This window comes from Topomyia yanbarensis, unplaced genomic scaffold (genome assembly GCF_030247195.1).
Source record: "Topomyia yanbarensis strain Yona2022 unplaced genomic scaffold, ASM3024719v1 HiC_scaffold_6, whole genome shotgun sequence".
Classification (NCBI taxonomy): domain Eukaryota; kingdom Metazoa; phylum Arthropoda; class Insecta; order Diptera; family Culicidae; genus Topomyia; species Topomyia yanbarensis.
The window spans coordinates 356,924-381,313 of record NW_026683824.1 but is presented as its reverse complement, the minus strand read 5'-3'; the positions used below and the strand labels follow the sequence as shown (position 1 = coordinate 381,313).

The 24,390-nt window shown below is 43.2% G+C and overlaps 7 protein-coding genes across 7 annotated transcripts; 2 read left to right on the top strand and 5 right to left on the bottom strand.

The window, feature by feature from the left end:
- Window positions 1-161: 161 nt before the first annotated feature.
- Window positions 162-1,457, bottom strand: LOC131695949 (histone H1A, sperm-like). Its single transcript, XM_058984478.1, has 2 exons — window positions 903-1,457; window positions 162-188 (listed from the first exon to the last, which is right to left on the bottom strand). Exons 1-2 carry the CDS (start codon window positions 1,455-1,457, stop codon window positions 162-164), a joined length of 582 nt encoding a protein of 193 aa, XP_058840461.1.
- Window positions 1,458-3,467: 2,010 nt separating this feature from the next.
- LOC131696018 (histone H4-like) lies at window positions 3,468-3,779 on the bottom strand. Its single transcript, XM_058984548.1, has one exon. It carries the CDS (start codon window positions 3,777-3,779, stop codon window positions 3,468-3,470), a length of 312 nt encoding a protein of 103 aa, XP_058840531.1.
- Window positions 3,780-4,499: 720 nt separating this feature from the next.
- On the top strand, window positions 4,500-6,623 carry LOC131695870 (histone H2B-like). Its single transcript, XM_058984406.1, has 2 exons — window positions 4,500-4,529; window positions 6,288-6,623. The coding sequence occupies exons 1-2, from the start codon at window positions 4,500-4,502 to the stop codon at window positions 6,621-6,623; spliced, it is 366 nt and encodes a 121-aa protein (XP_058840389.1).
- Window positions 6,624-7,384: 761 nt separating this feature from the next.
- Window positions 7,385-8,260, bottom strand: LOC131695948 (histone H1A, sperm-like). The gene is made up of 2 exons (XM_058984477.1): window positions 7,706-8,260; window positions 7,385-7,462 (listed from the first exon to the last, which is right to left on the bottom strand). Exons 1-2 carry the CDS (start codon window positions 8,258-8,260, stop codon window positions 7,385-7,387), a joined length of 633 nt encoding a protein of 210 aa, XP_058840460.1.
- Window positions 8,261-15,328: 7,068 nt separating this feature from the next.
- On the bottom strand, window positions 15,329-15,640 carry LOC131695871 (histone H4-like). Its single transcript, XM_058984407.1, has one exon. It carries the CDS (start codon window positions 15,638-15,640, stop codon window positions 15,329-15,331), a length of 312 nt encoding a protein of 103 aa, XP_058840390.1.
- Window positions 15,641-16,356: 716 nt separating this feature from the next.
- Window positions 16,357-18,480, top strand: LOC131695869 (histone H2B-like). The gene is made up of 2 exons (XM_058984405.1): window positions 16,357-16,386; window positions 18,145-18,480. The coding sequence occupies exons 1-2, from the start codon at window positions 16,357-16,359 to the stop codon at window positions 18,478-18,480; spliced, it is 366 nt and encodes a 121-aa protein (XP_058840388.1).
- Window positions 18,481-19,241: 761 nt separating this feature from the next.
- LOC131695947 (histone H1A, sperm-like) lies at window positions 19,242-20,117 on the bottom strand. The gene is made up of 2 exons (XM_058984475.1): window positions 19,563-20,117; window positions 19,242-19,319 (listed from the first exon to the last, which is right to left on the bottom strand). Exons 1-2 carry the CDS (start codon window positions 20,115-20,117, stop codon window positions 19,242-19,244), a joined length of 633 nt encoding a protein of 210 aa, XP_058840458.1.
- Window positions 20,118-24,390: the final 4,273 nt, after the last annotated feature.

The window sequence follows — 24,390 nt, the reverse complement described above, 5'->3', positions numbered from 1 at the left end:
TTGTCATTTTTGTTTCTCTGTCCATTTTTCAAATCATCACCAAATCAATTGCTGTAGTTTGTGGAAGTAGTCTTTCCCCTTACCGCTAGTTGATTGTTTTTGTTAAGACGGAAAACGGTCTTTTTTCTACCCCTTTATCGTCTATATTCTACTCAGTCAGTCTAAAACAGCCCCTGCGTATGAAAATTCTGCCGCAAAAAGAACACATTTCTGGATCATACTTGTTAATACAATGCACTTCCCAGCCTTCAAACTTCTGATCTGCGTTGAACGTTAATAATTAAATACCCAACACAATTCATAATCGCAAAGTTGAACAATACAATACGTTCGTCAATTTAGGCTAAAAAATCGGTAATTATCGTTCGTTCGTTTGTTTATTGTGCCAGCCAATTTTTCTCTGTTTTATTATAGCCAAAATAAGCGCGTTGTTTGCTAATCAGAGTAATATTATACTTGCTCTGTTTGTTTGTTTGTTTGTTAAGGCAACAGAAAACCACGGCCTACTATTAATTTACCTGTACGTACGTACGTTTATCTGAGCAAGAAACCGCGCCTATTTACTATAGTGATTTGTTTAATCAAACTAACGACGACTGATTTATCTTGCCAATCGGCAGCCAGTTGAATGCGGGTGTGTGCGCGCGCTGCTGCTCAAGCTAGAAAACTCATGGGGGGAACGGAGCATTAACGGAAAATAAGCATCAATCAATTCTTTACAATTTTGTTAGTCCTGAAAAGGACTGTTGTTTTGGGGGGACGCGCACGTTGTCGGGAATTTACTTCTTGCCGGCGGTGACCTTCTTCGGGGCGGTGGCGGCCTTCTTTGGCTTAGGTGCCCTCGGCTTGTTCGCTGCAGCCTTCGATGGTTTGGTGGCTTTCTGTTTAGTGGCAGCCGTTACCGCCTTTGCAGGGGCAGCAGCTTTCGCTTTCTTCGTAGCCGATTTCTTAGCGGCCGGGATCGCCGCCTTTGGCTTGCTGGTCTTCTCACCACCACCAGCCGGCGGATTTTTCTTCTCCCCGGATTTAGTAGCCGATTTCTTCGGTTTTTTCGCTGCACCCGATGGTGGTTTCTTATCGCCAGCCGGTTTCTTTGCTTCGACCGTCACCTTAAACGATCCGGAAGCACCGGTACCCTTGGTCTGGGTGATGTTTCCCTTCTCGACACCCGTTTTCAAAGCCTTCCGGATAAACGGAGCCAGCCTGGCGACGTCACACATGTAGTTGGCGGCGATGTACTTTTTGATCGCCTGCAGTGATGATCCGCTCCGTTCCTTCAGGGTCCGGATGGCAGCCAGAACCATCTCACTCACTGGTGGATGGGTTGAAGATTTTTTCGGTTTCTTGGCGTCACTCTTGCTAGCCTTGGCCGCCTGCTTCGGTGGCGCTTTGGCGGCTGGCGGAGAGGCGACGACGGCAGGGGCCGTAGCAGCAACGTCGATAGCAGTTTCAGCCATTGCGCGTTCGTTTGGTTTGGTTTTCTTCCACACACACAGTTGTAGACGACGAGTCGATGGATGCACGATGATGCAAGTCTGCGAATATGATAACCGGGGGTCCGGTGTCTGTTGTTTAGGATCGTATTCATCGGCTCTGTTTGGGAACGCGTAGATGACGGTTGGAAGTTACTATTCGATCGGTGCCGGTAAAATTTTACGGACTGTTGTTTTAAATCAACCAAAATCGAATTACTGCTTGTGAAAAGTACACTGGAAGTTTGCATTCAATTTACTGCACTGTCCGCACCGTCCAAACTAACACCCGCTGAACATTCTGTTTTAAGCGTATGGCCGAATATTATCAAATCATGTATCCGACTATGGCGGCACGTGCAAACTGAATTGTGGAAAATAGGTTAATTTGAACCTTCTAGCAATTGGAAAACCTTTTCGGTGCTATCCAATCGAAAGAAAACTTCTCTCTATATAAAATTATTTCATTTTTGTACATATTTGCTCGAGCGGAAGTGCTCGTAATTTGGCGACCTGCGGAAAACGTTTCGGTCGGCTGGTCCTTTGCTGAAAACTTTCGTTATTAAAATTACTAAAACAAAAAAAGTTAACGGGTGGCAACACAAATTTTGGATTTTTTTTCTCAACCTGTCAAAAAAAAAGACAAACGATTCGATTGAAATTAGAAGATACGTTCTCCATTGTTGGCCAAAAATTAGTGAACATTTCAAACCGATCCGTAATTGGATGCTGTTCGGCGAAGCTTCCGTTTGATGTCGGAACAGGCGCGTAGTACGGCGTCTACGTCAACTTTGCTAATGCATTTCGTGATCTTCTACCAATCAACTTGTTTGCAATTCGTGGCTCTCAAAACGAAATCCCGAAGAAATCTGCGATTGGGCGACACTGAAGCAAATTGTGAAGCGGGTTGTGCTTTTTAGGGTACAAATGGGATCGAGTGGGTATTCGGGAACGATTGTTTTTTTTTTTTTTTTGCTTTTTTTTGCGAGGGAAGTAACTTGCTTCGTGCAAAACAAAATATTTAGCCAAAATAATTTTTTTATCAACCGGCAAGCGGCATTGAGATTGCACCGTCGAAAGGTGTTGTAAACAGTCGACGGCGCAACGTTTTCCCCTTTGAAATATTGTACCGTGCACTTTTCGCCGAGATTCTTGTGTTGCTCGTAGAACCGTACAACGCGCTCGCGAAATGCTTTCTTGTTTCGACGGCAGAGACAGACAGAGAGAAATACCTCGAAAAAAATCCAACATTTTAGTTGCGGATTTTGATTTTAGTGCTCTAATCATCAGTGTTATTTCGAATTGCTTTGGCTAACTCAAAATTCTATTATTTAGGATGTACTGATCAACTCGCTACATCGTTGTGTACATGGCTGTGAGCTGATAAACCGCACGCGTCGACCATCACACCCAGGCGCTTCAGCGCACGCATCGATGGGAACGCTTGTCCCCCGACACAGATCACAAGCTGGACTTTTTTACGGTTGCTCAATCTCTCTCTCTCTCTCTCTCTCTCTCTCTCTCTCTCTCTCTCTGTGTGTGTGTGTGTGTGTGTGTTGTAATTGCTTCCTGATTGATACAGTACTAACTCACCAGCCATCAACTTTACTTTTATCATTCAGACCAATTAAAGGTACGCAAATTCATAGGTAGACAGGTAGGTGAAAGCGTGGTAAGCTAAAACGTGCGCGCGCGAAAAAAAGAGTCGGTCGGCGGTTCGTTGCTATCGAGAAACGAGCCGTTTTGTCCCATGATACGCAAGCTCAGGAGAAAGAAAAAGGAAATGCATATATGAAAAAAGGGAAACCCAGCGACTGAGCGCGTTGTAGTGTTACGACGGTCTCTCGCATATCCATCAAAATCGCACATTAAACAGTACGCCCCTGCAACGTGGATGAAAATTATGAAGGATACATTTCAAACTAATTCTTTTTTCTAAACATTTGGTGGCCCTGAAAAGGGCCTTTTGTGTTGTCGTGAACGTCGTGGTAGGGCTTAACCACCAAAACCGTACAATGTGCGTCCCTGGCGTTTAAGCGCATAGACGACATCCATCGCAGTGACGGTCTTCCGTTTGGCATGTTCAGTGTACGTCACAGCGTCCCGGATAACGTTTTCCAGAAAAATCTTCAGCACACCACGGGTTTCCTCGTATATCAAACCGGAGATTCGCTTCACTCCTCCACGTCGAGCCAGACGACGAATGGCGGGTTTGGTGATGCCCTGGATATTGTCACGAAGCACCTTGCGGTGCCGCTTAGCGCCTCCCTTGCCGAGCCCTTTGCCTCCTTTGCCACGGCCAGTCATCTTCTTGGTTGTTGTAGGTAATAACTTAGTAGGCTAGCGCAGCACACCTGCAGCAGCGAGATTCCAATACCGAATGTTGCAATTCGGCCCATTGAGTAGCGCTTTTATACTGATGCACACACATTCTCAGTCGCCGCCGCATAGGAAGATTACCATGGCTTGGCTGCTATCTATATGCTTACTCGTGATGTGTTGGTTTGAAGGGGAAATAGCGCGAACACGAAGTTCACTGTTGCCACTGTTTTAGTAGCTTGGGATTGCCGAAATCTGCTTTATCCGGACTAATGCTGACATGGTAGCATTTTCCCTGGAAAACGATTGCCCGGAAATTGATTCTCCTGAAAAAGAAAGAAAGAAAAAGTAAATCGAAAAACAAACGGGTTTTTTTTTTAACTTATAAAGATTTTCTATACATCCGTCTACATGGTACGTTATATTGGCTTCTATGGTACTTAAATATCGATATCTGATACTGATCTATGATGGAACAAATTGTTACTGATGAACAAACTATTTCTGTTTGATATTCTTCTACTGTTGGAATTTTATTGATTTCTAGGCGATTTTTTTTGCTCATACATAGTTTTTCTTTTTAGGAATATTTTTTTGCAAATCTAATGAAAAGCTGAAAAAATCAAGTCTGGCAACACTGGCTCCGGAATGGAAATGGTGGGGGAAGTATAGTAGCCGAATCGAACCGTATACAGAACGAAAAGGCACATGGCACGTACACGAGCGAGACAGGCGATAGTAGTGTTTATTCGCGACTATAAAAAAAATCGGTCGGTCTGTTTTGGTCATCATTCGTCGTTTGAACAGCATCACAGTGGTATCAGTAGTAGAGCAGAATTTTCGCGCCATGGCCCGTACGAAACAGACCGCCCGCAAGTCCACCGGAGGGAAAGCTCCCCGCAAACAGTTGGCAACGAAGGCTGCCCGTAAAAGTGCCCCAGCTACGGGTGGCGTTAAGAAGCCCCATCGCTACAGACCAGGAACTGTCGCGCTGCGAGAAATTCGTCGCTATCAGAAGTCGACAGAGCTACTAATCCGCAAGCTGCCCTTCCAGCGTCTGGTTCGTGAGATCGCGCAGGACTTCAAAACCGATCTGCGCTTCCAGAGCTCAGCCGTCATGGCCCTTCAAGAAGCCAGCGAGGCTTACCTGGTTGGTTTGTTCGAGGATACCAATCTGTGCGCTATCCATGCCAAGCGAGTGACCATCATGCCGAAAGACATCCAACTGGCTCGCCGGATCCGTGGGGAGCGGGCCTAAATTTGGTGTGTGCCCATCACCCCCCAGAACGAAACAGCAACAAACGGTCCTTTTCAGGACCACAACCAATCATATTTTACTAAGAATTATTAGCAGAAATTTTCCGTTTCCCTCCAAAAATGCTCAGGCGGGTGGCTGTGTGTGTTTGTTAGACAGCACGCCGATGGGGGATTTTTTGCCAGCAGCACCACCTCGTACCGATCGACAGTAGTAGCGTGTGAAAAACAAGACCCATTGAGGGAAATCTTGCGCGGCCGATTTGTGATTTAGCACCAAATCGATGAGTGAACTTTTGAGAGATTGGGTGAAATCGTCAATGCCATGATATGAGGGAAACTATTATTAAGCGTCTGACGAGCATTGCAAAAAAAAAAAACTTGTGCAATGCTCACAGAAATGTACGTTGATGATTATCGGAGTGAAAATCAAATTAACTCTTTTTATCAGAAGAAAATAGTCGCCCTGAAAAGGGCGGTTTTTACGGCTAGAAAGGAGCGGGATTTAAGTTGCTGCGGAGGCCCTCTTTTCAGTCTTCTTCGGCAGCAGTGCGGCCTGTATGTTAGGCAACACGCCACCCTGAGCAATGGTCACACCGGAGAGCAGTTTGTTCAGCTCTTCGTCATTTCGAATGGCCAGCTGCAGATGACGGGGGATGATTCTGGTCTTTTTGTTATCGCGAGCAGCGTTTCCTGCCAGCTCCAGTACTTCGGCGGCAAGATATTCCATCACAGCTGCCAAGTAGACGGGTGCTCCGGCACCGACACGTTCAGCATAATTTCCCTTCCTCAGCAGACGGTGAATTCGGCCAACAGGGAACTGGAGACCGGCACGAACTGAGCGGGATTTTGGCTTTCCCTTCACTTTTCCTCCTTTACCGCGTGCAGACATTGTTGTAGGTTTATCGCTGTGCGCGTTCGTGTGTAGTCACGTAGACAATACGAGTAACACTGATGCCACTCGCGCACACAGCACCCCTTGTTATGCATTCGCTTCATTGCACATCGTTCGCCAAAGGGGCGGAGTAGCGAACGAACGAAACGCGCTAAACACAAAAAAGGACGAACCTTCGTCTCGCTACACGATCGTATATAAGCGATATGTAGTGATTTTTGCTACCAATCAGTCAGCGCAGTTCGCATCGAGAGCGTTAACAGCAGCACAACCACGTCGTTACTATGGCACCGAAAGCCAGCGGAAAGGCTGTGAAAAAATCCGGCGGCGGCGGTGGCAAGGCACAGAAGAACATCGCCACAAAAGCAGGAGGAGGAGAGAAGAAGAAGCGAAAGCAACGGCGCAAGGAAAGCTACGCTATCTACATCTACAAGGTGCTGAAGCAGGTCCATCCGGACACCGGTGTCTCGTCGAAGGCGATGAGCATCATGAATAGCTTCGTGAACGACATCTTCGAGCGTATTGCTAACGAAGCATCTCGTCTGGCCCATTACAACCGACGGTCGACGATCACCTCCCGCGAGGTACAGACCGCCGTTCGTTTGCTGTTACCGGGAGAGCTGGCGAAACATGCCGTATCGGAAGGTACCAAGGCCGTTACCAAGTATACCAGCTCGAAGTAAACGTGTCGCCCGCCCCGCCGCCGGATGTCACACACCACCACCCCATCGTCATCGGCCCTTTTCAGGGCCACCAAAACACGTTCTGGTAAAGAGTTGAATTGAAATGTGTACACATAGTTTATATAAACATTAGTTGTTGTTGTTTGTTTGTTTGTTTGTTTCATTAGAGCAAAAACGTCGTTGTCATTTTTGTTTCTCTGTCCATTTTTCAAATCATCACCAAATCAATTGCTGTAGTTTGTGGAAGTAGTCTTTCCCCTTACCGCTAGTTGATTGTTTTTGTTAAGACGGAAAACGGTCTTTTTTCTACCCCTTTATCGTCTATATTCTACTCAGTCAGTCTAAAACAGCCCCTGCGTATGAAAATTCTGCCGCAAAAAGAACACATTTCTGGATCATACTTGTTAATACAATGCACTTCCCAGCCTTCAAACTTCTGATCTGCGTTGAACGTTAATAATTAAATACCCAACACAATTCATAATCGCAAAGTTGAACAATACAATACGTTCGTCAATTTAGGCTAAAAAATCGGTAATTATCGTTCGTTCGTTTGTTTATTGTGCCAGCCAATTTTTCTCTGTTTTATTATAGCCAAAATAAGCGCGTTGTTTGCTAATCAGAGTAATATTATACTTGCTCTGTTTGTTTGTTTGTTTGTTAAGGCAACAGAAAACCACGGCCTACTATTAATTTACCTGTACGTACGTACGTTTATCTGAGCAAGAAACCGCGCCTATTTACTATAGTGATTTGTTTAATCAAACTAACGACGACTGATTTATCTTGCCAATCGGCAGCCAGTTGAATGCGGGTGTGTGCGCGCGCTGCTGCTCAAGCTAGAAAACTCATGGGGGGAACGGAGCATTAACGGAAAATAAGCATCAATCAATTCTTTACAATTTTGTTAGTCCTGAAAAGGACTGTTGTTTTGGGGGGACGCGCACGTTGTCGGGAATTTACTTCTTGCCGGCGGTGACCTTCTTCGGGGCGGTGGCGGCCTTCTTTGGCTTAGGTGCCCTCGGCTTGTTCGCTGCAGCCTTCGATGGTTTGGTGGCTTTCTGTTTAGTGGCAGCCGTTACCGCCTTTGCAGGGGCAGCAGCTTTCGCTTTCTTCGTAGCCGATTTCTTAGCGGCCGGGATCGCCGCCTTTGGCTTGCTGGTCTTCTCACCACCACCAGCCGGCGGATTTTTCTTCTCCCCGGATTTAGTAGCCGATTTCTTCGGTTTTTTCGCTGCACCCGATGGTGGTTTCTTATCGCCAGCCGGTTTCTTTGCTTCGACCGTCACCTTAAACGATCCGGAAGCACCGGTACCCTTGGTCTGGGTGATGTTTCCCTTCTCGACACCCGTTTTCAAAGCCTTCCGGATAAACGGAGCCAGCCTGGCGACGTCACACATGTAGTTGGCGGCGATGTACTTTTTGATCGCCTGCAGTGATGATCCGCTCCGTTCCTTCAGGGTCCGGATGGCAGCCAGAACCATCTCACTCACTGGTGGATGGGTTGAAGATTTTTTCGGTTTCTTGGCGTCACTCTTGCTAGCCTTGGCCGCCTGCTTCGGTGGCGCTTTGGCGGCTGGCGGAGAGGCGACGACGGCAGGGGCCGTAGCAGCAACGTCGATAGCAGTTTCAGCCATTGCGCGTTCGTTTGGTTTGGTTTTCTTCCACACACACAGTTGTAGACGACGAGTCGATGGATGCACGATGATGCAAGTCTGCGAATATGATAACCGGGGGTCCGGTGTCTGTTGTTTAGGATCGTATTCATCGGCTCTGTTTGGGAACGCGTAGATGACGGTTGGAAGTTACTATTCGATCGGTGCCGGTAAAATTTTACGGACTGTTGTTTTAAATCAACCAAAATCGAATTACTGCTTGTGAAAAGTACACTGGAAGTTTGCATTCAATTTACTGCACTGTCCGCACCGTCCAAACTAACACCCGCTGAACATTCTGTTTTAAGCGTATGGCCGAATATTATCAAATCATGTATCCGACTATGGCGGCACGTGCAAACTGAATTGTGGAAAATAGGTTAATTTGAACCTTCTAGCAATTGGAAAACCTTTTCGGTGCTATCCAATCGAAAGAAAACTTCTCTCTATATAAAATTATTTCATTTTTGTACATATTTGCTCGAGCGGAAGTGCTCGTAATTTGGCGACCTGCGGAAAACGTTTCGGTCGGCTGGTCCTTTGCTGAAAACTTTCGTTATTAAAATTACTAAAACAAAAAAAGTTAACGGGTGGCAACACAAATTTTGGATTTTTTTTCTCAACCTGTCAAAAAAAAAGACAAACGATTCGATTGAAATTAGAAGATACGTTCTCCATTGTTGGCCAAAAATTAGTGAACATTTCAAACCGATCCGTAATTGGATGCTGTTCGGCGAAGCTTCCGTTTGATGTCGGAACAGGCGCGTAGTACGGCGTCTACGTCAACTTTGCTAATGCATTTCGTGATCTTCTACCAATCAACTTGTTTGCAATTCGTGGCTCTCAAAACGAAATCCCGAAGAAATCTGCGATTGGGCGACACTGAAGCAAATTGTGAAGCGGGTTGTGCTTTTGTCGTGACTAACGACTTACCTTTCAATATAGGGGCCCCTTTTCAAAATTTCGGAAGAAAAATGATGTAAGATTTTGAACGCTTATATCTTTTGTTGTACTGAATGGATTTAATCAATTTATTCGGCATTTTGTCGAAAATATTTGTACCAATGTTGTATTAAATTTTGGAATATGTAGGATATTCATTATCAACGGAAAAATAGTGTTTTGAAAAATCTTTCGAAAACGACTCGGAAAAGTGAAAATTTTCAGCCCATCCCGCACAGAGCCGTCAAAATGGTGCAGCAAATGAACAATAAAATAATGAAAAGTTTATATAAAGGTCCACTACATGTTTGTTCCTATGATTATTCGTATTGGGTTGCTTGACGAGAGCAGTTGGTGGGGGAAAGCCGGGATATTAATTTTGGTTAAGCCATTAGAAGTCGCACGGAAAGGAAAGGCTCATGCACGCCACGAGAACGAGCGAGAAAGCGATAGTAGTGCATATTAGCGAAAGCGTTACGTACATTTTGAACCTTAATAACTTTTCTTCTACAAAACGGATTGCCAATCTTGTTTCATAAATCGGAAGGAAAACGTTCAATGCTTGCTACCGATGCGTTCTTTGCTATATAAAATTTGTTTAAATAGTTCGAAAACTACTTTAAATGAAATCAACATTAATGATAAAACCTATAAATAGGGGTGTCGCAGCTTTTCTCTAAGCCAGACGTGTGTAAGACGCAGTGCATAACAGACGTGCGTGGTCGTGAGAAGCTGCATCGGACGACCAATCAAATCAGCTACCATCGGAGAGAAGAAGAAAAACGTTGGTGGAGGTGGTGGCGGTGAGAAGTCCAAAAAGCCAAAGGCTAAGAAACGCAGTCACTGAAAAGGCGGTAGTAACTGCCACTAAAAATGCCACCAAAACATCGAAGGCTGCAAAGCGTACTCATTCGGTGTGAGCTGCGAAAGGGGAAAGATCGTACGGATGTACGCAGTAAAAACAATCGTCGGCAAGGTTTGAATTGTTTTAAAAGATTCCCGTCTTGTATCAACATAGTTATCTACAAACCGTCCTTATTAGGACGAATACAAAATGGAAAAAGAATTTAATTAGAAAGTTTCTTTTATTAACTGGTATTAAGCTTGCGCTTGGTAATTCTGTACTTTTACCAGTGAATCATAAGAAAATGTTTTTCTAATTTACAAACCCGAAGGTTTTTGCAAATCCTTCCAAGAAAATCAGTGAATGTGCCAACTCTGCCACTAAGCGAAAGCTACACCAAAACGAATGATGAAAATATTTTCATTTATCGAACAAAAGGACGTCCTTCCATCTGCATTGTAAAGCCAATAAATAGGAACACCATGATGAAAACCGTGCTCATTCGGTGTGAGCTGCGAAAGGGGAAAGATCGTACGGATGTACGCAGTAAAAACAATCGTCGGCAAGGTTTGAATTGTTTTAAAAGATTCCCGTCTTGTATCAACATAGTTATCAACAAACCGTCCTTATTAGGACGAAGGCAAAATGAAAAAAGAATTTAATTAGAAAGTTTCTTTTATTAACTAGTATTAAGTTTGCGCTTGGTAATTCTGTACTTTTACCAGTGAATCAGAAAATGTTTTTCTTATCTACAAACCCGAAGGTTTTTGCAAATCCTTCCAAAAAAATCAGTGAATGTGGCAACTCTACCACTAAGCGAAAGCTACACCAAAACGAATGATGAAAATATTTTCATTTATCGAACAAAAGGACGTCCTTCCATCTGCATTGTAAAGTCAATAAATAGGAACACCATGATGAAAACCGTGCTCATTCGGTGTGAGCTGCGAAAGGGGAAAGATCGTACGGATGTACGCAGTAAAAACAATCGTCGGCAAGGTTTGAATTGTTTTAAAAGATTCCCGTCTTGTATCAACATAGTTATCAACAAACCGTCCTTATTAGGACGAAGGCAAAATGGAAAAAGAATTTAATTAGAAAGTTTCTTTTATTAACTAGTATTAAGTTTGCACTTGGTAATTCTGTACTTTTACCAGTGAATCAGAAAATGTTTTTCTTATCTACAAACCCGAAGGTTTTTGCAAATCCTTCTGAAAAAATCAGTGAATGTGGCAACTCTGCCACTAAGCGAAAGCTACACCAAAACGAATGATGAAAATATTTTCATTTATCGAACAAAAGGACGTCCTTCCATCTGCATTGTAAAGCCAATAAATAGGAACACCATGATGAAAACCGTGCTCATTCGGTGTGAGCTGCGAAAGGGGAAAGATCGTACGGATGTACGCAGTAAAAACAATCGTCGGCAAGGTTTGAATTGTTTTAAAAGATTCCCGTCTTGTATCAACATAGTTATCAACAAACCGTCCTTATTAGGACGAAGGCAAAATGGAAAAAGAATTTAATTAGAAAGTTTCTTTTATTAACTAGTATTAAGTTTGCGCTTGGTAATTCTGTACTTTTACCAGTGAATCAGAAAATGTTTTTCTTATCTACAAACCCGAAGGTTTTTGCAAATCCTTCCAAAAAAATCAGTGAATGTGGCAACTCTACCACTAAGCGAAAGCTACACCAAAACGAATGATGAAAATATTTTCATTTATCGAACAAAAGGACGTCCTTCCATCTGCATTGTAAAGTCAATAAATAGGAACACCATGATGAAAACCGTGCTCATTCGGTGTGAGCTGCGAAAGGGGAAAGATCGTACGGATGTACGCAGTAAAAACAATCGTCGGCAAGGTTTGAATTGTTTTAAAAGATTCCCGTCTTGTATCAACATAGTTATCCACAAACCGTCCTTATTAGGACGAAGGCAAAATGGAAAAAGAATTTAATTAGAAAGTTTCTTTTATTAACTAGTATTAAGTTTGCACTTGGTAATTCTGTACTTTTACCAGTGAATCATAAGAAAATGTTTTTCCAATCTACAAACCCGAAGGTTTTTGCAAATCCTTCCAAGAAAATCAGTGAATGTGGCAACTCTGCCACTAAGCGAAAGCTACACCAAAACGAATGATGAAAATATTTTCATTTATCGAACAAAAGGACGTCCTTCCATCTGCATTGTAAAGCCAATAAATAGGAACACCATGATGAAAACCGTGCTCATTCGGTGTGAGCTGCGAAAGGGGAAAGATCGTACGGATGTACGCAGTAAAAACAATCGTCGGCAAGGTTTGAATTGTTTTAAAAGATTCCCGTCTTGTATCAACATAGTTATCAACAAACCGTCCTTATTAGGACGAAGGCAAAATGGAAAAAGAATTTAATTAGAAAGTTTCTTTTATTAACTAGTATTAAGTTTGCGCTTGGTAATTCTGTACTTTTACCAGTGAATCAGAAAATGTTTTTCTTATCTACAAACCCGAAGGTTTTTGCAAATCCTTCCAAAAAAATCAGTGAATGTGGCAACTCTACCACTAAGCGAAAGCTACACCAAAACGAATGATGAAAATATTTTCATTTATCGAACAAAAGGACGTCCTTCCATCTGCATTGTAAAGTCAATAAATAGGAACACCATGATGAAAACCGTGCTCATTCGGTGTGAGCTGCGAAAGGGGAAAGATCGTACGGAAGTACGCAGTAAAAACAATCGTCGGCAAGGTTTGAATTGTTTTAAAAGATTCCCGTCTTGTATCAACATAGTTATCCACAAACCGTCCTTATTAGGACGAAGGCAAAATGGAAAAAGAATTTAATTAGAAAGTTTCTTTTATTAACTAGTATTAAGTTTGCACTTGGTAATTCTGTACTTTTACCAGTGAATCATAAGAAAATGTTTTTCCAATCTACAAACCCGAAGGTTTTTGCAAATCCTTCCAAGAAAATCAGTGAATGTGGCAACTCTGCCACTAAGCGAAAGCTACACCAAAACGAATGATGAAAATATTTTCATTTATCGAACAAAAGGACGTCCTTCCATCTGCATTGTAAAGTCAATAAATAGGAACAGCTTGATGAAAAGTGTGCTCATTCGGCGTGAGCTGCGAAAGGGGAAAGATCGTATGGATGTACGCAGTAAAAACAATCGTCTGCAAGGTTTGAATTGTTTTAAAAGATTCCCGTCTTGTATCAACATAGTTATCCACAAACCGTCCTTATTAGGACAAAGGCAAAATGGAAAGAGATGGGTTGGTAATGTATATGACATAACAGGGGTGTCGTGACCACACTTCGAAGTTATTTCAAATCTTGCAAAGCATAAATTGACATAATTTCAATGATTGTTCCTTTATGAATGAAATAACAAATTTTCAGGTCAACGCGGCAATAACTTTGCAATTTATAGAACAATTTTATATTTTTAGTTATCATATATTAACTGTCATCTCTTCCAAACAACTTAACCCTCTGCTGCCAACCACGTGGTTTTGCAGGGTTAAGGAGAATCATTGTAAAATGTCCAATACATGATTTTATGTTGTTACCTCCACTAAAACCACTTCAGAACACTCCCACCTGTCATACATGTACATTGTCTGCATGTTGAAATCATTATATGAAATTATTGACCTGTATTCAACGCGGAGAACTCGGTAATAAAATTGTTTTGCTGAATATACTAACGAACGGGATCCCCAGGAAAATTTCGCTGAGCCCGGTGAATCGAACTTAATGCGCAAAATTTAGCCATTTGAAGGAGATACAAGCAGAATTTTAAGAATATGAGCATCGCGGTTATGTCCCGGACATTACCCGCCCCTAGTTTTTCGCTAAGCGTGTTCATTTCTGTACGGAAAAGATTCCGATGGTTGTTTCGAGAGATTTTAACATTGATAGTTCAAAGCAAGAAAATATGAAATTTGTTCATTTCATGAATGAATGTCTCAACGAGCTTAGAATCCAGCGCATCCCCGATCAACGCAGACGCCAACAACAAAGGTTCTTTTCAGAACCACCATAATTATTATAAAGAATAACTTGAAACATTCCCACATATTTCATTGAGTATCATTCGATTTGAATTACAAGTCAAACGAGTAGTCACGACACTCCGGTTATGTCCTAGACATTACCCACCCATCTTTTTTTTAGGGTACAAATGGGATCGAGTGGGTATTCGGGAACGATTGTTTTTTTTTTTTTTTTTGCTTTTTTTTGCGAGGGAAGTAACTTGCTTCGTGCAAAACAAAATATTTAGCCAAAATAATTTTTTTTATCAACCGGCAAGCGGCATTGAGATTGCACCGTCGAAAGGTGTTGTAAACAGTCGACGGCGCAACGTTTTCCCCTTTGAAATATTGTACCGTGCACTTTTCGCCGAGATTCTTGTGTTGCTCGTAGAACCGTACAACGCGCTCGCGAAATGCTTTCTTGTTTCGACGGCAGAGACAGACAGAGAGAAATACCTCGAAAAAAATCCAACATTTTAGTTGCGGATTTTGATTTTAGTGCTCTAATCATCAGTGTTATTTCGAATTGCTTTGGCTAACTCAAAATTCTATTATTTAGGATGTACTGATCAACTCGCTACATCGTTGTGTACATGGCTGTGAGCTGATAAACCGCACGCGTCGACCATCACACCCAGGCGCTTCAGCGCACGCATCGATGGGAACGCTTGTCCCCCGACACAGATCACAAGCTGGACTTTTTTACGGTTGCTCAATCTCTCTCTCTCTCTCTCTCTCTCTCTCTCTCTCTCTCTCTCTCTCTCTCTCTCTCTCTCTCTTCCTGTGTGTGTGTGTGTGTGTGTGTGTTGTAATTGCTTCCTGATTGATACAGTACTAACTCACCAGCCATCAACTTTACTTTTATCATTCAGACCAATTAAAGGTACGCAAATTCATAGGTAGACAGGTAGGTGAAAGCGTGGTAAGCTAAAACGTGCGCGCGCGAAAAAAAGAGTCGGTCGGCGGTTCGTTGCTATCGAGAAACGAGCCGTTTTGTCCCATGATACGCAAGCTCAGGAGAAAGAAAAAGGAAATGCATATATGAAAAAAGGGAAACCCAGCGACTGAGCGCGTTGTAGTGTTACGACGGTCTCTCGCATATCCATCAAAATCGCACATTAAACAGTACGCCCCTGCAACGTGGATGAAAATTATGAAGGATACATTTCAAACTAATTCTTTTTTCTAAACATTTGGTGGCCCTGAAAAGGGCCTTTTGTGTTGTCGTGAACGTCGTGGTAGGGCTTAACCACCAAAACCGTACAATGTGCGTCCCTGGCGTTTAAGCGCATAGACGACATCCATCGCAGTGACGGTCTTCCGTTTGGCATGTTCAGTGTACGTCACAGCGTCCCGGATAACGTTTTCCAGAAAAATCTTCAGCACACCACGGGTTTCCTCGTATATCAAACCGGAGATTCGCTTCACTCCTCCACGTCGAGCCAGACGACGAATGGCGGGTTTGGTGATGCCCTGGATATTGTCACGAAGCACCTTGCGGTGCCGCTTAGCGCCTCCCTTGCCGAGCCCTTTGCCTCCTTTGCCACGGCCAGTCATCTTCTTGGTTGTTGTAGGTAATAACTTAGTAGGCTAGCGCAGCACACCTGCAGCAGCGAGATTCCAATACCGAATGTTGCAATTCGGCCCATTGAGTAGCGCTTTTATACTGATGCACACACATTCTCAGTCGCCGCCGCATAGGAAGATTACCATGGCTGCTATCTATATGCTTACTCGTGATGTGTTGGTTTGAAGGGGAAATAGCGCGAACACGAAGTTCACTGTTGCCACTGTTTTAGTAGCTTGGGATTGCCGAAATCTGCTTTATCCGGACTAATGCTGACATGGTAGCATTTTCCCTGGAAAACGATTGCCCGGAAATTGATTCTCCTGAAAAAGAAAGAAAGAAAAAGTAAATCGAAAAACAAACGGGTTTTTTTTTTTAACTTATAAAGATTTTCTATACATCCGTCTACATGGTACGTTATATTGGCTTCTATGGTACTTAAATATCGATATCTGATACTGATCTATGATGGAACAAATTGTTACTGATGAACAAACTATTTCTGTTTGATATTCTTCTACTGTTGGAATTTTATTGATTTCTAGGCGATTTTTTTTGCTCATACATAGTTTTTCTTTTTAGGAATATTTTTTTGCAAATCTAATGAAAAGCTGAAAAAATCAAGTCTGGCAACACTGGCTCCGGAATGGAAATGGTGGGGGAAGTATAGTAGCCGAATCGAACCGTATACAGAACGAAAAGGCACATGGCACGTACACGAGCGAGACAGGCGATAGTAGTGTTTATTCGCGACTATAAAAAAAATCGGTCGGTCTGTTTTGGTCATCATTCGTCGTTTGAACAGCATCACAGTGGTATCAGTAGTAGAGCAGAATTTTCGCGCCATGGCCCGTACGAAACAGACCGCCCGCAAGTCCACCGGAGGGAAAGCTCCCCGCAAACAGTTGGCAACGAAGGCTGCCCGTAAAAGTGCCCCAGCTACGGGTGGCGTTAAGAAGCCCCATCGCTACAGACCAGGAACTGTCGCGCTGCGAGAAATTCGTCGCTATCAGAAGTCGACAGAGCTACTAATCCGCAAGCTGCCCTTCCAGCGTCTGGTTCGTGAGATCGCGCAGGACTTCAAAACCGATCTGCGCTTCCAGAGCTCAGCCGTCATGGCCCTTCAAGAAGCCAGCGAGGCTTACCTGGTTGGTTTGTTCGAGGATACCAATCTGTGCGCTATCCATGCCAAGCGAGTGACCATCATGCCGAAAGACATCCAACTGGCTCGCCGGATCCGTGGGGAGCGGGCCTAAATTTGGTGTGTGCCCATCACCCCCCAGAACGAAACAGCAACAAACGGTCCTTTTCAGGACCACAACCAATCATATTTTACTAAGAATTATTAGCAGAAATTTTCCGTTTCCCTCCAAAAATGCTCAGGCGGGTGGCTGTGTGTGTTTGTTAGACAGCACGCCGATGGGGGATTTTTTGCCAGCAGCACCACCTCGTACCGATCGACAGTAGTAGCGTGTGAAAAACAAGACCCATTGAGGGAAATCTTGCGCGGCCGATTTGTGATTTAGCACCAAATCGATGAGTGAACTTTTGAGAGATTGGGTGAAATCGTCAATGCCATGATATGAGGGAAACTATTATTAAGCGTCTGACGAGCATTGCAAAAAAAAAAAACTTGTGCAATGCTCACAGAAATGTACGTTGATGATTATCGGAGTGAAAATCAAATTAACTCTTTTTATCAGAAGAAAATAGTCGCCCTGAAAAGGGCGGTTTTTACGGCTAGAAAGGAGCGGGATTTAAGTTGCTGCGGAGGCCCTCTTTTCAGTCTTCTTCGGCAGCAGTGCGGCCTGTATGTTAGGCAACACGCCACCCTGAGCAATGGTCACACCGGAGAGCAGTTTGTTCAGCTCTTCGTCATTTCGAATGGCCAGCTGCAGATGACGGGGGATGATTCTGGTCTTTTTGTTATCGCGAGCAGCGTTTCCTGCCAGCTCCAGTACTTCGGCGGCAAGATATTCCATCACAGCTGCCAAGTAGACGGGTGCTCCGGCACCGACACGTTCAGCATAATTTCCCTTCCTCAGCAGACGGTGAATTCGGCCAACAGGGAACTGGAGACCGGCACGAACTGAGCGGGATTTTGGCTTTCCCTTCACTTTTCCTCCTTTACCGCGTGCAGACATTGTTGTAGGTTTATCGCTGTGCGCGTTCGTGTGTAGTCACGTAGACAATACGAGTAACACTGATGCCACTCGCGCACACAGCACCCCTTGTTATGCATTCGCTTCATTGCACATCGTTCGCCAAAGGGGCGGAGTAGCGAACGAACGAAACGCGCTAAACACAAAAAAGGACGAACCTTCGTCTCGCTACACGATCGTATATAAGCGATATGTAGTGATTTTTGCTACCAATCAGTCAGCGCAGTTCGCATCGAGAGCGTTAACAGCAGCACAACCACGTCGTTACTATGGCACCGAAAGCCAGCGGAAAGGCTGTGAAAAAATCCGGCGGCGGCGGTGGCAAGGCACAGAAGAACATCGCCACAAAAGCAGGAGGAGGAGAGAAGAAGAAGCGAAAGCAACGGCGCAAGGAAAGCTACGCTATCTACATCTACAAGGTGCTGAAGCAGGTCCATCCGGACACCGGTGTCTCGTCGAAGGCGATGAGCATCATGAATAGCTTCGTGAACGACATCTTCGAGCGTATTGCTAACGAAGCATCTCGTCTGGCCCATTACAACCGACGGTCGACGATCACCTCCCGCGAGGTACAGACCGCCGTTCGTTTGCTGTTACCGGGAGAGCTGGCGAAACATGCCGTATCGGAAGGTACCAAGGCCGTTACCAAGTATACCAGCTCGAAGTAAACGTGTCGCCCGCCCCGCCGCCGGATGTCACACACCACCACCCCATCGTCATCGGCCCTTTTCAGGGCCACCAAAACACGTTCTGGTAAAGAGTTGAATTGAAATGTGTACACATAGTTTATATAAACATTAGTTGTTGTTGTTTGTTTGTTTGTTTGTTTCATTAGAGCAAAAACGTCGTTGTCATTTTTGTTTCTCTGTCCATTTTTCAAATCATCACCAAATCAATTGCTGTAGTTTGTGGAAGTAGTCTTTCCCCTTACCGCTAGTTGATTGTTTTTGTTAAGACGGAAAACGGTCTTTTTTCTACCCCTTTATCGTCTATATTCTACTCAGTCAGTCTAAAACAGCCCCTGCGTATGAAAATTCTGCCGCAAAAAGAACACATTTCTGGATCATACTTGTTAATACAATGCACTTCCCAGCCTTCAAACTTCTGATCTGCGTTGAACGTTAATAATTAAATACCCAACACAATTCATAATCGCAAAGTTGAACAATACAATACGTTCGTCAATTTAGGCTAAAAAATCGGTAATTATCGTTCGTTCGTTTGTTTATTGTGCCAGCCAATTTTTCTCTGTTTTATTATAGCCAAAATAAGCGCGTTGTTTGCTAATCAGAGTAATATTATACTTGCTCTGTTTGTTTGTTTGTTTGTTAAGGCAACAGAAAACCACGGCCTACTATTAATTTACCTGTACGTACGTACGTTTATCTGAGCAAGAAACCGCGCCTATTTACTATAGTGATTTGTTTAATCAAACTAACGACGACTGATTTATCTTGCCAATCGGCAGCCAGTTGAATGCGGGTGTGTGCGCGCGCTGCTGCTCAAGCTAGAAAACTCATGGGGGGAACGGAGCATTAACGGAAAATAAGCATCAATCAATTCTTTACAATTTTGTTAGTCCTGAAAAGGACTGTTGTTTTGGGGGGACGCGCACGTTGTCGGGAATTTACTTCTTGCCGGCGGTGACCTTCTTCGGGGCGGTGGCGGCCTTCTTTGGCTTAGGTGCCCTCGGCTTGTTCGCTGCAGCCTTCGATGGTTTGGTGGCTTTCTGTTTAGTGGCAGCCGTTACCGCCTTTGCAGGGGCAGCAGCTTTCGCTTTCTTCGTAGCCGATTTCTTAGCGGCCGGGATCGCCGCCTTTGGCTTGCTGGTCTTCTCACCACCACCAGCCGGCGGATTTTTCTTCTCCCCGGATTTAGTAGCCGATTTCTTCGGTTTTTTCGCTGCACCCGATGGTGGTTTCTTATCGCCAGCCGGTTTCTTTGCTTCGACCGTCACCTTAAACGATCCGGAAGCACCGGTACCCTTGGTCTGGGTGATGTTTCCCTTCTCGACACCCGTTTTCAAAGCCTTCCGGATAAACGGAGCCAGCCTGGCGACGTCACACATGTAGTTGGCGGCGATGTACTTTTTGATCGCCTGCAGTGATGATCCGCTCCGTTCCTTCAGGGTCCGGATGGCAGCCAGAACCATCTCACTCACTGGTGGATGGGTTGAAGATTTTTTCGGTTTCTTGGCGTCACTCTTGCTAGCCTTGGCCGCCTGCTTCGGTGGCGCTTTGGCGGCTGGCGGAGAGGCGACGACGGCAGGGGCCGTAGCAGCAACGTCGATAGCAGTTTCAGCCATTGCGCGTTCGTTTGGTTTGGTTTTCTTCCACACACACAGTTGTAGACGACGAGTCGATGGATGCACGATGATGCAAGTCTGCGAATATGATAACCGGGGGTCCGGTGTCTGTTGTTTAGGATCGTATTCATCGGCTCTGTTTGGGAACGCGTAGATGACGGTTGGAAGTTACTATTCGATCGGTGCCGGTAAAATTTTACGGACTGTTGTTTTAAATCAACCAAAATCGAATTACTGCTTGTGAAAAGTACACTGGAAGTTTGCATTCAATTTACTGCACTGTCCGCACCGTCCAAACTAACACCCGCTGAACATTCTGTTTTAAGCGTATGGCCGAATATTATCAAATCATGTATCCGACTATGGCGGCACGTGCAAACTGAATTGTGGAAAATAGGTTAATTTGAACCTTCTAGCAATTGGAAAACCTTTTCGGTGCTATCCAATCGAAAGAAAACTTCTCTCTATATAAAATTATTTCATTTTTGTACATATTTGCTCGAGCGGAAGTGCTCGTAATTTGGCGACCTGCGGAAAACGTTTCGGTCGGCTGGTCCTTTGCTGAAAACTTTCGTTATTAAAATTACTAAAACAAAAAAAGTTAACGGGTGGCAACACAAATTTTGGATTTTTTTTCTCAACCTGTCAAAAAAAAAGACAAACGATTCGATTGAAATTAGAAGATACGTTCTCCATTGTTGGCCAAAAATTAGTGAACATTTCAAACCGATCCGTAATTGGATGCTGTTCGGCGAAGCTTCCGTTTGATGTCGGAACAGGCGCGTAGTACGGCGTCTACGTCAACTTTGCTAATGCATTTCGTGATCTTCTACCAATCAACTTGTTTGCAATTCGTGGCTCTCAAAACGAAATCCCGAAGAAATCTGCGATTGGGCGACACTGAAGCAAATTGTGAAGCGGGTTGTGCTTTTTAGGGTACAAATGGGATCGAGTGGGTATTCGGGAACGATTGTTTTTTTTTTTTTTTGCTTTTTTTTGCGAGGGAAGTAACTTGCTTCGTGCAAAACAAAATATTTAGCCAAAATAATTTTTTTTATCAACCGGCAAGCGGCATTGAGATTGCACCGTCGAAAGGTGTTGTAAACAGTCGACGGCGCAACGTTTTCCCCTTTGAAATATTGTACCGTGCACTTTTCGCCGAGATTCTTGTGTTGCTCGTAGAACCGTACAACGCGCTCGCGAAATGCTTTCTTGTTTCGACGGCAGAGACAGACAGAGAGAAATACCTCGAAAAAAATCCAACATTTTAGTTGCGGATTTTGATTTTAGTGCTCTAATCATCAGTGTTATTTCGAATTGCTTTGGCTAACTCAAAATTCTATTATTTAGGATGTACTGATCAACTCGCTACATCGTTGTGTACATGGCTGTGAGCTGATAAACCGCACGCGTCGACCATCACACCCAGGCGCTTCAGCGCACGCATCGATGGGAACGCTTGTCCCCCGACACAGATCACAAGCTGGACTTTTTGTCGTGACTAACGACTTACCTTTCAATATAGGGGCCCCTTTTCAAAATTTCGGCAGAAAAATGATGTAAGATTTTGAACGCTTATATCTTTTGTTGTACTGAATGGATTTAATCAATTTCTTCGGCATTTTGTCGAAAATATTTGTACCAATGTTGTATTAAATTTTGGAATATGTAGGACATTCATTATCAACGGAAAAATAGTGTTTTGAAAAATCTTTCGAAAACGACTCGGAAAAGTGAAAATTTTCAGCCCATCCCGCACAGAGCCGTCAAAATGGTGCAGCAAATAAACAATAAAATAATGAAAAGTTTATATATAGGTTCACTACATGTTTGTTCCTTTGATTATTCGTATTGGGTTGCTTGACGAGAGCAGTTGGTGGGGGAAAGCCGGCATATTAGTTTCGGTTATGTCATTAGAACCCGGGCGGAAAGGAAAGGCTCATGCACGCCACGAGAACGAGCGAGAAAGCGATAGTAGTGAATATTAGCGAAAGCGTTACGTACAATTTGAACCTTAATAACTTTTCTTCTACTAAACGGATTGCCAATCTTGTTTCATAAATCGGAAGGAAAACGTTCAACGCTTGCTACCGATACGTTGTTTGCTATATAAAATTTGTTTAAATAGTTCAAAAACTACTTTAAATGAGAATCAACATTAATGATAAAACCTATAAATAGGGGTGTCGCAGCTTTTCTCAAAGCCAGACGTGTGTAAGACGCAGTGCATAACAGACGTGCGTGGTCGTGAGAAGCTGCATCGGACGACCAATCAAATTGGCTACCACCGGAGAGAGGAAAAACGGTGGTGGCGGTGAGAAGGCCAAAAAGCCAAAGGCTAAGAAACGCAGTCACTGAAAAGGCGGTAGTAACTGCCACTAAAAATGCTACCAAAACATCGAAGGCTGCAAAGCGTACTCATTCGGTGTGAGCTACGAAAGGGGAAAGATTGTATGGATGTACGCAGTAAAAACAATCTTCGGCAAGGTTTGAATTGTTTTAAAAGATTCCCGTCTTGTATCAACATAGACAAACCGTCCTTATCAGGACGAAGGCAAAATGGAAAAAGAATTTAATTAGAAAGTTTCTTTTATTAACTAGTATTAAGTTTGCGCTTGGTAATTCTGTACTTTTACCAGTGAATCATGAGAAAATGTTTTTCTAATCTACAAACTCGAAGGTTTTTGCAAATCCTTCCAAGAAAATCAGTGAATGTGACAACTCTGCTACTAAGCGAAAGCTACACCAAAACGAATGATGAAAATATTTTTATTTATCGAACAAAAGGACGGCCTTCCATCTGCATTGTAAAGTCTATAAATAGGAACACCATGATGAAAACTGTGCTCATTCGGTGTGAGCTGCGAAAGGGGAAAGATGTATGTACGCAGTAAAAACAATCTTCGGCAAGGTTTGAATTGTTTTAAAAGATTCCCGTCTTGTATCAACATAGACAAACCGTCCTTATCAGGACGAAGGCAAAATGGAAAAAGAATTTAATTAGAAAGTTTCTTTTATTAACTAGTATTAAGTTTGCACTTGGTAATTCTGTACTTTTACCTGTGAATCGTAAGAAAATGTTTTTCTAATCTACAAACCCGAAGGTTTTTGCAAATCCTTCCAAGAAAATCAGTGAATGTGGCAACTCTGCCACTAAGCGAAAGCTACACCAAAACGAATGATGAAAATATTTTCATTTATCGAACAAAAGGACGGCCTTCCATCTGCATTGTAAAGTCTATAAATAGGAACACCATGATGAAAACTGTGCTCATTCGGTGTGAGCTGCGAAAGGGGAAAGATGTATGTACGCAGTAAAAACAATCGTCGGCAAGGTTTGAATTGTTTTAAAAGATTCCCGTCTTGTATCAACATAGACAAACCGTCCTTATCAGGACGAAGGCAAAATGGAAAAAGAATTTAATTAGAAAGTTTCTTTTATTAACTAGTATTAAGTTTGCGCTTGGTAATTCTGTACTTTTACCAGTGAATCATGAGAAAATGTTTTTCTAATCTACAAACTCGAAGGTTTTTGCAAATCCTTCCAAGAAAATCAGTGAATGTGGCAACTCTGCTACTAAGCGAAAGCTACACCAAAACGAATGATGAAAATATTTTCATTTATCGAACAAAAGGACGGCCTTCCATCTGCATTGTAAAGTCTATAAATAGGAACACCATGATGAAAACTGTGCTCATTCGGTGTGAGCTGCGAAAGGGGAAAGATGTATGTACGCAGTAAAAACAATCTTCGGCAAGGTTTGAATTGTTTTAAAAGATTCCCGTCTTGTATCAACATAGACAAACCGTCCTTATCAGGACGAAGGCAAAATGGAAAAAGAATTTAATTAGAAAGTTTCTTTTATTAACTAGTATTAAGTTTGCACTTGGTAATTCTGTACTTTTACCAGTGAATCATGAGAAAATGTTTTTCTAATCTACAAACTCGAAGGTTTTTGCAAATCCTTCCAAGAAAATCAGTGAATGTGGCAACTCTGCTACTAAGCGAAAGCTACACCAAAACGAATGATGAAAATATTTTCATTAATCGAACAAAAGGACGGCCTTCCATCTGCATTGTAAAGTCTATAAATAGGAACACCATGATGAAAACTGTGCTCATTCGGTGTGAGCTGCGAAAGGGGAAAGATGTATGTACGCAGTAAAAACAATCGTCGGCAAGGTTTGAATTGTTTTAAAAGATTCCCGTCTTGTATCAACATAGACAAACCGTCCTTATCAGGACGAAGGCAAAATGGAAAAAGAATTTAAT